The sequence below is a fragment of the Epinephelus lanceolatus genome, chromosome 5, assembly GCF_041903045.1.
Source record: "Epinephelus lanceolatus isolate andai-2023 chromosome 5, ASM4190304v1, whole genome shotgun sequence".
Taxonomy (NCBI): Eukaryota; Metazoa; Chordata; class Actinopteri; order Perciformes; family Serranidae; genus Epinephelus; species Epinephelus lanceolatus.
The window spans coordinates 35,864,040-35,878,598 of NC_135738.1; the positions used below are offsets into that span (position 1 = coordinate 35,864,040).

The window sequence follows — 14,559 nt, forward strand, 5'->3', positions numbered from 1 at the left end:
GCCCTCTGTGTGTTACCTCTAAATTACATTTCTATTTATAGTTGTTTAAAAACCTTTTAAAGAAAATTAAATAAATGATAAGCAGGAAAAATATGAGCAAAATTACTACACAATAACATTTGTGTGATTTGACGATACTGTGCCAACATGTGAAGGTATAGTCGTTATACTTTATGTGACATTAAGCCCAGTGGTGGGTTTTGGGGCCCTAAATATGCATGTGAGAGTAGTACAAATGTCAGTTGAAGTGATCAATAAAACAGTGTGCGTTATTAATGACGCTTGGACCTGAGATTATTGTTCAATATGAATTGTTTCCTATACAGCCCAGCTGTCTGTTGCGGTGATTTGGGATGATTTTGGCCACTGAAAGAATGCAAAGGCTCCTCGAGCTGACTGGCTGCATTAATAATGCACACAGACTGGCTACAATAGACTCACATCATGCTGGTTAAGGGATTTGAACCGCTGCATTGTGTTTACTTATGGATCAGCAGAGCGTGAACCAACACAGGCTACAAGGATAAACAACTGTGCTAATGAGAGTTAAACATCTCCTCAGTGAGAGCTGGGAGTGAATGATCCTAATAGTGTGCAACGGTTAAATGGCAAACGTGATGCACGCAGACCTAAAGTAGTTCAAGTGTCCCCCTGTGGTCCATGAGGGGGATCCAATGGGTCCCCAGCAAAATGAGGAACACTTTAGAGTTATTATGGTCTCTTTGAATAGAATGCCAAGGTAATTATTATAAGAACTTCACCACTGTTACCACCTCAGCATGTAGACAGTATACGACAGAGTATTGAAATCACTCTTTGGGGTATAGGTGCTTGGGCGTAATTTTAAAGGAACAGTTCACCCTAAAAATCAAATATACATATTTTTCTTCTTACCTGCAGTGCTGTTTATCAATCTAGATTGTTCTGGTGTGAGTGCCTGAGTGTTGGAGATATACATGGTTCCTACATGAAACTGCTCACAACAAAGTCTGTGGATCATCTTGAGTAACTGGGTCATGTTTTCTGGAAAGAGAGATTGCTGTTGAGATTTTCAAATGTATTTTTTTGGCACTTTTGTGGCACACCACAAGCCAATTTTCATCTAGTTCCATTATTTTGGAGAAAGGCAGACATCTCTATCTTCAACACTCAACAACTCACATCAAAACAATCTACAATGATAAACAGGAAAGGGTAAAAATATGTTTTTTTGATTTTGGAGTGAACTGTTCCTTTATAGTTTATGTCTAGGTGTAAAGTTTAACAATGCATGAGCTTTACAATTACTTAATAACAAACTATAAATGGTTTAAGATAGATGCTACCCTGTTGCTGAGTGACATGCATAAGCATTGCCTGGAGACACACTCTAAACTTTTCCCGTTAACTCCTTTAAAAGGTGCTACACAGCTGTTACTCTGTGAGACAACAGCACGAAAGCGCGGGTTCATCCGGTTGTGACGACTTGGTGCATAGTGAACAGGCTCTGGGGCTATCCTGTTTATTACTGAGATTTGAAAACTCACATTTCTGCCTCTCTCAACATCTCTTAGTAAGGTTATTAATGTTTTTTATATTCTGGCTGCATGCTGCTTTACAACAAAGGTGCAGCAAATGTAATAATGGAAATGATTTAAGACCTTTGAGAGGCTTCCTGTGACCTTCAGCACATTTGGTGTAATAGGCTACAAGCAGAACTTGAATAAAACATCAGATTCTGGAAATAATGTCTGTCCTCGCCTAAGGCTGCATGAATACAAAAGTTGAGACTTCATTCAAACAATATGTGGTTTGTCATAAAGTGGCTCTGAAAGAGTCAGAATAAAACCTTTTTCTAAATTGAGTTTGGCATGAAGTTGTGTCTGTGCTTATCTGACTTCTGGAATAGGTTTGTTGGGCCCATCCGCAGTGAGGACATAAATACTTCACATGCAGTAGGATATTATGCAGGTACAGACTCAATTCAGTGGGGGAAACAACTAGAAGACTGCCTAATATCCTTTGGGCTTCCATCCACCCTTTGAAGTCTCCAAAACAGTCTTTGCAAGAGGAGATGCTGGGGTGAAGCTGTGCTCTATGAATAATTAATCATTTACCGGCATAATACAAGTCATCCTTGTTGGCATCGGGAGTGCGACACAACAGCGACTTTATTCAAAATACAGTGTCCGTCAGTGTAAAGTCAGCTCAAGGGTCTGCGATATTATCAAATAATATAGCTGAAGGTCGATTATGCGGGGATATTATGTTGTTCGGGACGGGTTAGCACCGATGCGCCTGTTTCTCTCCTGTGGACAAGATGTTCATGTGTACCAAACTCCATATAAAATTTGGATCATTTTACGCGGGATTGATTTTGTTCAAGGTTGCTGCAAGATAAAACATAATTCAATATCTTTTATGGAGCACTGGTAGACACTGTTGAATTCCGCGTTGGTATGGTCAGCCAGGCAGTTTGCAGTCTAGTAAAAAAAAATTACATTCATTTTGGTTTGTACATTTGAGCTGCTGGATACCGCGGGATAGTTTACTGGAAGATTACAGTGGGAATCAGGTGGACCAGTTGAAACAGTCGACATTTTACCAAAACACAGCGCAGCTTCGTGGACATAACTTTATGCCGAATTTAAAAGTGGGTCCTGATATTTAAAACATAATGTCGTGTTAAACGTTAAGCGCGAACTTACTCTGTGCATCATAAACATATTGTTAGAATTTACTTTTTCATAGTTGAGTTTTGTGCGGACACGCGCCCAAGCAGAGGGAAGTTGGTGGCATCAACGGCCGGTTGTCCTACCGTTGTGTCGGGGCTCGTGCTGCAGTGACACGGTTCCGTCCCTGTGCAGGAGGATGGAGGACGGGTCCTTCACCCGCCTGACTCTCCCGGCCGGCGGGCGGGGCACCCTCAACCCGCTGCAGCACTGGTAGCACACCGCCCATGCCTGCTCCTCGTTGATGGGCTGCTCGTAGGACTTCAGCACCTCCTCCAGAGACAGTTCCCGGGGCTCGGCCAGGTCCCGCGCCTCTCCGCGGTCCGTGGGGGCGCTTACCCGCGAGTCCCCGTCCTCGGCGCTTCTGTTGGTGGATCTGGCCATGGCTGCGATAGCGGGGAGCCCATTCTTCACTCCGGAGGCACCGGGGCCATTTATGCTGTCCACTGACTCCTGTTGGGCCCAGTCTCCTGTCCTCTGCTTCACGTCTACCGCTCTTCAACTACCGCAGCTGCACCTCGTTACCACAACAGTGTCAAGGTAGCCATACTACCCACGGCACTTCCGGTCCCAGTTTTCATGTTGCAACTTTTTTGGGCAAAGTAAAATAAAGTAGACAAATGTGTTGTTGATAAAAAAAATAATAAAAAAAAAAAGTTATGATTTTTTCCCCGGTATGTCCAACAACGTTACACCCTCAAACAAATACTGTTTGTTAGCATATGAGGCAGATTATTGAGGTCAACAGTAACCAGGGGCGTAGCATCGAATTCTGCACCCTACACCTAAACAGTCTCTGTGCCCCCTCCCCCATCCTTTTTTTTAGTTTATTTATTTATTTATTACAAAGCCAGTTTGCTTTCATTCCCTTTCCTTTTTTTCTTTTTTGGAACTGTGATTTTCTTGGGCAAAGACATGTACATTGGTGCTCCAGCAGCAAAAGCTGTCACTCGGCTTTAGCCACATTCAGAGACAACTCCCATGATGAAAGGCTGGACTAAACCATTTTGCTCCTTTCAGGGGTGAGAGAGGCCTCGGGATACTTCCACTGTTTCTTTTATTCAGTGTTCATTCTTTCAATCGATTTATTCAGACGATTGTGATTTAGTTATGGCACTAATGAACTAAATTATAATAAAGATAGATAAATTCCAGGCTTATCAAGGGCCCCCTCCAATTGGGGCCATGGGTAATCAGTCCCACTAGCCCCCAAGTATGACCCCCCTGACATCAACTGCTGAGGTGCTGCAATGAACTCCCAACAACTGAAGCCCAACATAAGACTGTTTAGGTCTGTATTATTGTATTTCTTTAATGTATGTGACATATATAAATTACAATAAATATATAATATTTGTTGTGTTTTCAAACCTGGAATGTTTTACATATTGCAATATTTCAAATTAGTCATTTATCTCTGTATCTCTACATCTGTTTCAGACACAGGTAGCCTAATTTGAGACACTTTTTGGTAGATTACCAGGAAAATTAACAAAAACTGTGAAGACTACCTCAAGTGTTATTGTAAGAACTTGTTATGTATCTCTGCTATATTTCTATTAAAATATATGTTGCCAGGTAAAATAATTTAGAAACTTTGGACTTTCAAACACATCAAGGATCTCTATCTCCCTCTGATGACATGTTCAGGTAAAATGGGACAGTCGTGAGAGGTCGTGTTTGTTTTTTAAATGGTTAAATCCATTTATCACTTCAGTCATTAATTCATTAAATCATGAATGTAACTTGTTGCTAAAGGGCTGAGCTGTCCTCCCGCTCTGTGTGTGATTTTCTATTAAATCCTCCTCCTCCTCATCATCATCATCCACCTGAATATTACTATCTGAGCTGTTGAAAGTGAGCTATTTGAGTTATGAAATGTTATATGTGCTTTATTCCTCTCTGTTGTTGTACATTTCCTGCAGGTTATGCCAGTTTTGTTCACTCATTCTTGGTCTAACAACTCTCTAAAGGATTTTAATGGATGTGAAAAGTGCAGAATATCAAACCCGTTCCAAAACTTTTATTGACGGACAAAAGTTTCAGAGTGCAAACATAACTGACACAATGTGTATTTATTTTTATTCTTTAAACAACTGGACTCAGTGGGTTGCAATGTAACTCTGTAGCCTCTTTTATTTTTAGGGCTTATTGTTGGTTCTGTTGACAGAGGCCCAAAATTAGGTGCATATATGGATTCAGTTACCTTTTGTGGCTTTTATTTTTTAAATGAAGCCACCAAGCTTCCGGTCACGGTCTGGCTTATTCCGGCTGACTTGACTGAGCTTGTTGCCATATCTGTAAGTGAGGGAGACGATTGGATCTTCGGGGAAACGTCAATCAAAGGCCGGTGAGGCAGAAACCATCCTCCTGGCTGTCGCATTATCCACCTGCCAGCAGCCGAGAGCAGGGAGGAAGACAGGAAGTTGTTTGGAATTATTTACTCATGAATCAGGTATAACTATGTGCTGACATATATTATCACAATGGGATGGTGGAGGTGAGTGTTTGACTGCAGATATCCCACTTTCCTCTTAACTCTTTTCACCAGTGTCAAGTAAGGGACTGTTCTTTACTTATACGAGGAGGGGGTGGTTGGGGTGTGACTTCTTTTTGTTTTGTTTATGACCCTCCCCGCAGCTACAAGAATTTTTCCTTGAGCCTTCCTGAGTGACTAGCAGAAAATGCATGACCCTCCCTCCATCATAGATTAGTAATTAGGTTTTTGGAACTTACCCTTTGATGTGTGAAAGTTGAGGACGAAAACACAAAGTTGAAAAAAAGCCTCGGCTTTTCACTCTTGTCGTGCAGACGGTTTATTTTTGGCCAAATTTAAATGAGACATAGAATGAAGTGACTTTTTTCTAGCGAAGCGTTCGTTGCACATGACATTGGCAGAACTATTGGCAATTTGCAAATCCAACAGTAATTTCTGTTTTTACCATTTCTGGCTCTGATATATGGTGTCATTTGGGCGATTTTTAAAGAAAGCATTCCTTCCAAATCCACCTGCATGTTTTCTTTAAAAATCGGTGGTTAGTTAAATACAACCATTTCATTTTGCATACCCCTCCCCTAAGCCACATAAATAAGTCCCTCTCCAGAAAATAAATAAAAAAATTATTTGACATGCCTCCCCTTTTAGTACCACCCCTCCCCCCTCATAAATAATGAACAGTCCCTAAAAAAACTGAGTAGAACTTCCGAGCGCACCTTTGACAACAAAGCCGTTATTCCTGATCCTCCAACAACATTCAATAATTCAGGGCCCTAATCACCTATTAAACAGACCTTTTAGGAGCATTATGAAACAAAAATCTTAGATCAGAGCTTTGTGACATACTAGTATTAGGCTATACATTGACTTTTTATGACATACTATACCATGACATTTTTAATGTCATATAACATGCCTTTTAATGGCAGTTTTATAACATACTCACAATGAACAGTGATTTAGCCTATAGAGAACACTCGTATTACATTTGAGTTTGTCACTTTTACTTTTGAAAATAATCAAATAGAAAGACAGTACAGTGTTTGACATTGATTGTACCAACAAACAGCAGTCAAGCAACAGCTTCTGCTGGGGTACAGCAACTCCACTTGCACAAACCCTATGCACAGCTCCAGTACACTGTAATATTAGAACCAGTAGTAAGAATAATTAATGGCAATTTGCTAAGTTTATTTATGATTGTTATTACATTTACTAATGATTATTTTGGTTATTTTAGGAGACTAAATGGAAAATAATGACAGAATTAAGGGACCAAATCAGTGGCTTTATATGTCCACCTACTGAGATTTCAAGCTCCATCAAAGATTGTGTTGAAAGAAAGTTGTCCTCTGAGCAGATTTTCTCAGCAGTCATGAATACAGCAGTGAACTGTCCAACCCTTGGTTATGGAGTGTCCTTGAATGCTTCACCGAGTAGTGTTTCCAAAGTGATCTGTGCATGAAACTGTGAGCTGACAGATAGTGGTAAAAACTGTAATAGATTATTTATCTTAAATGAAATGCAACCAGTTCCTGGAAGCATATGGTATACTATATGCTTTGGCAATTGAGTGGCAACAATATAAAGAATGTGATTCGTAGTGAACGGTTTAGTCCTTTAAAAATGCGTCACAAAAATAAAATAGTGTTATCCTCCAAGTTGTTTTTGCAGCATAGTCTGAGACATATAGATCTTCATTAATGGAGATATTTGGAATCAAGACTCAAATGCTAAACTTAACCAAATATTTGATTGTATTTTTTAAACTGATCCTTTATTTAAGCAGCCTGTTGACATGCAGTTTGTCTTCTGCCAGGAAGTCATGGTCAAGATGGGCGGCAAAATAAAAAAAGTTTTAAATTCAAGAACAAACTGTGACGGACAACTTCACAGAAAAACCCCCAAATATTATTATGCCTTGCAACTCATTTCAAGCTTGGGGACAGCGAAGGAAAAGGCAGATTTACCCACCCAAATAATTTGGTAGGACAGTTCAAATCTAATTTTAACTCATAACCTACATCCTCAATGTCCTAGCAACTTCTCATGTCAGCTGGCAGACTGCTGTGTTGGGGGTTGGTGTCGGTTCAGTCAGAGAGTGTGGGGTCATTTGTGCCAGTGTGAAAATGGAGTCAGTGTTTGTTTATGGTGGTGACAAAGACATAACATGAAGTAGATGAACAGAACAGAAGAAATTACATTATAAAAATCATACTTTTCAGGCAGCAACCACCACACCTGGGAGGTGAAGCAGCTGTGTTCACTGCTGGCTCCAAAACATCCCAGACTGTTTCTGAAGTCTTTTCAAAAACTCCACATTATACTAGAATTTCTAAATCAAGACATTTTTCGACAAGATGCTAGACTCTGGCTTTTTAAAAATGATTTAAAGAATCATTCTTTCATTTTGGACGTGTCAAGGCTTAAAAAGAAGCATGATTGTTTTCTTGAGTGACAGCTGTGTCCAGCAAACATACAGTGCCCTCCAAAAGTATTGGAACAGTGAGGCCAATTCCTTTATTTTTGTTGTAGACTGAAAATATTTGGGTTTGACATCAAAAGATGAATATGGGACAAGAGATCAACATTTCAGCTTTCATTTCCAGGTATTTACATCTGGATCTGATACACAACTTAGAAGATAGCACCTTTTGTTTGAACCCACCCATTTTTCATGAGAGCAAAAGTATTGGAACATGTGACTGACAGGTGTGTTTTGTTGCCCAGGTGTCTCCCAATTATATTGATTATTCAAACAATAAATAGCACTGAATGTCTGAGATCAGTTTCAGATTGGGTACGATAGGTTTTGCCTGTGCAGACTGCATTTAGAGGTGGAACCAACATGAAAACCAGAGAGCTGTCTATGGGTGAAAAAGAAGCAATTGTGAATCTGAGAGAAGATGGACAATCAATCAGAGCCATTGCACAAACATTGGCCATAGCCAGTACAACCATTTGGAATGTCCTGAAGAAGAAAGAAACCACTGGTGTACTAAGCAACAGACGTCGAACAGGTAGACCAAGGAAAACATCAGCAGTTGATGACAGAAACATTGTGAGAGCTGTAAAGAAAGACCCTAAAACAACTGTTAGTGACATCAGCAACAACCTCCAGAGGGCAGGAGTGAAGGTATCACAATCTACTGTTCGCAGAAGACTTCATGAACAAAAGTACAGAGGCTACACCAGATGATGCAAACCACTCATTAGCAAGAAGAATAGGAAGGTCAGGCTGGAATTTACCAAAAGATACAGAGATGAGCCTCAAAAATTCTGGGAAAAAGTTTTATGGACTGATGAGACAAAGATTAACTTTTTCCAAAGTGATGGAAAGGCGAAAGTTTGGAGAAAGAAAGGATCTGCTCATGATCCCAAACATACAAGCTCATCTGTGAAACACGGTGGAGGTAATGTCATGGCTTGGGCTTGCATGGCTTCTTCTGGGACGGGCTCTTTCATCTTCATTGATGATGTAACACATGATGGCAGCAGCAAAACGAACTCAGAAGTCTACAGAAACATTTTGTCTGCTAATTTAAAGAAAGATGCAACCAAACTGATTGGGAGATCCTTCATCATGCAGCAAGATAACGACCCAAAACACACTGCCAAAACAACAAAGGAGTTCATCAGGGGCAAGAAGTGGAAGGTTTTAGACTGGCCAAGTCAGTCTCCAGACTTAAACCCAATAGAGCATGCATTTTACCTGCTGAAGAGGAGACTGAAGGGAGTAACCCCCCAAAACAAACAACAACTGAAAGAGACTGCGGTGAAAGCCTGGAAAAGCATCACAAAAGAAGAATGCAAAAGTTTGGTGATGTCAATGGGTCACAGGCTTGATGCAGTTATTGAAAGCAAAGAATTTGCAACTAAATATTAAGTCTCATTCACTTTAATCTATTTTAAGTTTATATGTTCCAATACTTTTGCTCACCTAAAAATGTTGTGTTCCATTACAAATAATGCTATCTTCTAAGGTGTGTATCAGATCCAGATGTAAATACCTGGAAATAAAAGCTGAAATGTTGATCTCTTGTCTCATATTCATCTTTTGATGGCAAACCCAAATGTTTTCAGTCGACAACAAAAGTAAACGAATTGGACTCACTGTTCCAATACTTTTGGAGGGCACTGTAGTTAACTGGTGTCTGCCATTTGCTGGTCTCACCCATCCCCGCCCAGGCTTCCTTCCTGCTAACCAGATTTGGATTTTCCCAAACTTTAACCCTTACTGCCAAGATGGTGATGAGCTATGAACCCATATCTAAGCTGCCAAACCTCACTGCTGGGGCCATCATAGATGCTACATCCAGTTTTTTGGTACACTCAGTGGTAGAAGCCTTAAAGAGCATATTGAAGCGGGAGTGTAACAGTGTTTTTTCTACATTGGATAAGGAGGTACCAGCTCATCTTCTCTCTCAAACATATGAGCCACTGGCATGTTAGCCTTTAGTCACAGATGTTCTCTCCTGTACTCAGGAGCTTTCTTTTTTCTACATGAATTACATTTGCATATAAAGCTATGATGGCACCAGCACTAGCAGTCTTGGACAATGCAAATTGCCATAGCTACAATACCTATAGCTTTAAAAAAACAAACAAACAAAAAAAAAACGTAGGAAATACGTATGTAGGTTTTGCATGATACATGTTTACATGGCAATATCCAGAATTGACACTATAACTGAATATCACCAGGGTTGTATGTTTAAAACAATTTTCAGCTTTGTGCAGCTGCCAAAATCTCACAGAAATCCAGGAGAGGAATGAGACGTTTCCTATAATGTAAACATCTCAATGCCTCATGGAACTGTCAGACCTTTTATTTTGAAGGCAAAATTGCTTAGTTTCCTGTTTTAATCTGACATCTAGTGTTATCTTTTTGCAGCATCCTGTCTCTGCAGCACCACTCCAACTGAACCTGCAGGCAGTTTCCAAGACAACTTTCTATCATTAAGGTAAGGAAAACATGTGATTTGGGTTATCATGAATATATTTTTGTCAGAACGGGCTTTCTTGGAGACAGCCTACAAGGAAAACCTCTCCTATGCGTAATTTTCCAACAGAGGAAATGTATACTATCTTTAAAAATGTCTACTTTTAACACCTTCTATATGCAGTTATATGTGCGTGTATACATCCCAATAATAATTGCTTTCTGTCTGATAAATGTCATGTTGTACACAAATCACTTTAGGAATAAACTGTGCTCATTACAATTCTGAAAATGTATTTAACTGCTTGTATGACCTCCAGTTCCCCAGTCTCATTATCAACAGCTATGTTGTACATCACAGTTAGTTATATGTGTCTTCCTGTGGCACAAGGAGGCTGAACTTAGAAGTCCACACTCTCCTATCATATGATTGTCTTTTACATATTCAAAAAGTTCAGATATTTCAATTTGGTAGACAGGGATGCAGGTGGTATACCAAAGTGTTGTTCCCTTTTTAACCTCTGCTAAGCAGAGAAGGGGTTTATCAGTCAAAGAGGGAATTTCCTACATAACACCCCAATGGGTGGTTGTGGTGTGTCCTCCTTGACCTGGGGTCCTCTACCAGAGGCCTGGGAGTTTAAAGGTTCTGCGCAGTAATGCAGCTCTTCCTAGGACTGCACTCTTCTGGACAGAGACCTCAAATGTTGTACCTGGAATCTGCTGGAACCACTCTCCCAGTGTGGAGGTCACTGCCCAGAGTGCCCTGATTACCACTGGCACCACTGTTGCCTTTACTCCCCACATCTTCTCCAGCTCCTCTTTCAGCCCTGGGTATTTTTCAAGCTTTTCGTGTAGTCTGTCTTGTTGTTGTTTATCTATCTATCTATCTATCTATCTATCTATCTATACACACACACACACACACACACACACACGGAAGATACACATTTCGTCTGCAGCAGCCTCATTGCTTTGACTGAATTTTGCAATGCAGTGCAAAATAGTTTTATTTCACAACTGCTTATGTGTGTATTTTATGCTCCTATAATGTATGTATTTTTTCAAATGCCGTATGTATTTTTAAATATATGTTAGACTGAAATACTCTCAATTAAATATGCCAAAAAGACATATAGACTGTGTCTTTGTAAGGTTGATATCTGTATGTATCTACAAAATATGTCATGTTAAATTAAGTAATTGCAGGGTCACAGTGGTCTGAAATGTGTATTTCTTCATGATTTGTGTGTAGAATCGTTGATTTCTGTGAAGTGCAACATTTAAAGAAACCACTGGCAGCCAACATCATGAACAGTGTGGTGAATAGTAAGTAGTTAATACAAAACTAAGGGATGATTTTGTGGTTACTATGTACCTTTTCCTGCATGGTCCATCCTCAAATGAATATTGGTTTGTTAGCCCTTAATTATCAGCATAGACATACAATAAACATTTAGTGAAGATGCCTAGAATCTATTTCATTCATTTACAGTAACTAGACTCAGCCAACAGATGGCGCCCACACATAAATTAAGTACAGCTAAGAAACTCTCCATCTTTCAGACATTGTGAAGCCAGGTTTATAACCAGTTTTCAGTTAAAAGCAACAGAAGGAACGAAGACAAAGGTTACATGTAAATATTTATTGCGGTCATTAGTACCATATAGTTTCTGCTTCGTATGTCATCTTCAGATAAACACAAGAGCAAACTGGCACGTCTGTCAGCCAAAGCCCTCTGAAAGGCACCAACATGACTCTTCATACAAACTAAAACTTAAAAGAAAGGGCAGACATGTGATTAAATGTAACAGTAAACTGTTTCATAGTTTTCACATTGCATAGGGACACATGTTCACTGTTAAGGCACTTCACGAAATCAGTGGCAACTTTTTTCTAAAAACATTTGATTAAATCCACTGTGAAAAACAGTTTATGTCAATCTATCAGCTTTGAAATGATTCACAACATTAAAACATGGTCAGTTTATCTACATATAGGAGTCTGGACTAATGATCCTGTTGTGACTGAAGCATCACTGAGCTACTTAATTAATTAGTCATTAGTCATTAATTAGTTACCCTTGACTGTATTGGTGTAAATGTGTGTTTGACTTGCAATGCCTTACGGAGAAAATGGGAAAAACTCCCTGGATTACCTATAAAACAGCTGTTAAACACTGTCAGCAGAGTGCAGTGTGTTCTGTTCAAGTCTCCCTTTTATTACAACTTTGAAGCTAAAAAAATGATTAATGCAAAGTGTGGAATAACTGACAGGCCACGATGCAATATAACACTGTCCACTGGGAAATCCAGCCCTAAACATTTCTGCATACGTACTAAGAGAACACAGTGTACTCAGTGAACTCATTGTTCCATATGTTCCAAATGTTCCATATGAGACAGACACAGAGCCCAGAAACTGCCTCTCTTCTTCAGCTTTAAAAACTCTCACTGACTATTACCCTTTCAACACAGCAGACACACTGTGTTATATTGGATTTTAGTCTATTACTTTACCTGTCTGCAGTCAGCATTTCTTAATGAATTAAGTGTGTGTCAGCAGCTACAGACTGATCAGCTTCCCAGTGAGCTAACTCTAGAGCTGGTGCAGAAATGCTTTCACTAAAATGTGTCTGGTGAAGCCAAACAACAGCCAAGACTTTAATGTTTTAACCAGCTATGTTTCTCACCAATGCTCAAGACATTCTAGTATTTTGTGATGAGCTGTTATTTTGGTGGAATTTTCCTTTAAATGCTCAGTTCTCATCCTTAGAGAAATCCCTAGAGTCACACTCTTCATGTAGCCTCTGGTGAAGTCCTGTTTTCTGAATGCTAGCAGCTCTTTGGCTCCATCTGTAAGAGGTTTTTTTTTTCTCAGCTGCCTGCTGCTGCTGGGAACAAACTAAAACAATCAGCTAAACGATGGCAAAACTCTCTGTAAACCATGGGGAACAGCATAATTGTGAGTGGGTTTGTCTTTCACATTACACATCATTTGCGCCACTGTTAAAAAAATATCAATTAGTGCAGCTTCAAGTTTATCAATCTGACATCTTAACTGTGTGAAGAGTGCACCTCAAATCCACTTCGATGTCTTGTGTTGTGCTGTACAATGCACTAAAAAAAAATCCTTATATAGGTATGTGTCCATCTGGGACACAGCTCAGGTTTATCAGAATGTATGGAAGGTATTGTTTCAATCAGAGGACAATTTATGTTGAGGGGAAACTATTGTGCTTTGATGCTTGGCCATTTTTTCTATAGAAAGAAAATGTAACATCTTAAAGAAAGCACTCTAAATACTAGCAACAAATAGTAGTTAACTGACTCTTTAATTTGGCTCTGAAGTCATAAACCAACATGATTCATTATTCTATTGACTAATGCTTTGATCCTGTACTCTACTCAAACAATAGTCACTTAGTGTATCAGCGTAGTCATTAATCAACCAAAGAAAAAAAGGAAAAAAAACTGTAAACAAACATAAATAAAAAAAAGGGGTACTCCAGCAAGCAAGTTTACATGTAGCCAGATTACATCTTCATGTATCTCAACATTCTCAACAGTCATGTATGAATACTTTCATGATTAAGTTACAGTAAGTAAGCTATTACAGTGGAGGCAACTCTACACAAGTCTACACTTGTGTAGAGTTGCCTCCACTGTACTGAGGAGTTTCAAATGGCAGCAAAAAGAATGCAAAATGTTTGAATTTGTTCATAGTTTGAAATACCAGGAACCAGACATCTTTTAAGTGTAATGAGAAGGAGGTTTAACCATTAATGGTTTCAGGGGGAGAGGATTTGCAACAACCAAATTGCTAGAATAAATGTTGCCTTTGTATATACCATTCTGCAAACCACTGATAGGTTACATTTGCACATTATCATGTATCACATACATTAAACTTTACGTTTTAACAGCACTGTGTGCTTGGGTTTAGGCACAAAAAAACATGCTGTAATGGTTCAGAAAAGATCAAGTTTAGGCTTAAAATACTCAGTTTTGGTTGGACAATCCCTGCTCTAAATACAGAGATGTCTCAGCGAAAAAACACAACTTTTCATAACACTATCCCCGGTGGAATCGCAGCAGTGGAATGGTGGCTAAAAAGTTGGTGAAAACGTGATGACACTGGTTTTGTTGTTTGTTAGTTGGTTGTTTGTTTGTTGGTCAAACAGTGATCTGCAGCTTGGCAGGTGTCTCACCTAACTGTCACACCACCAACCGTCCCCTCAAACTCCAGATGACAAAGTCAGCTCATACTGCACTACGTCACTTTACAAACATTGATATGATGTGTATGAAATGCAGAAATCTAACATTCCTGTGGTTTGCAGAAACATACAATGCCAACACTTTCTTCTAGCGCCTGGTCTGATTTCCCAACAGTGACAACACAGACACCT

At 39.5% G+C, this 14,559-nt stretch overlaps 1 protein-coding gene across 1 annotated transcript in view; it reads right to left on the reverse strand.

Moving 5' to 3' along the window:
- The window catches only part of spire2 (spire-type actin nucleation factor 2), a 47,349-nt gene extending 44,107 nt beyond the window's left edge, over positions 1 to 3,242 (reverse strand). Inside the window, exon 1 of the mRNA XM_033634074.2 lies at positions 2,798 to 3,242. Within this exon, the coding sequence (XP_033489965.2) occupies positions 2,798 to 3,095 (298 nt within the window). The 5' untranslated portion in view covers positions 3,096 to 3,242. The remainder of the gene's footprint in view (positions 1 to 2,797) is intronic.
- Positions 3,243 to 14,559: the final 11,317 nt, after the last annotated feature.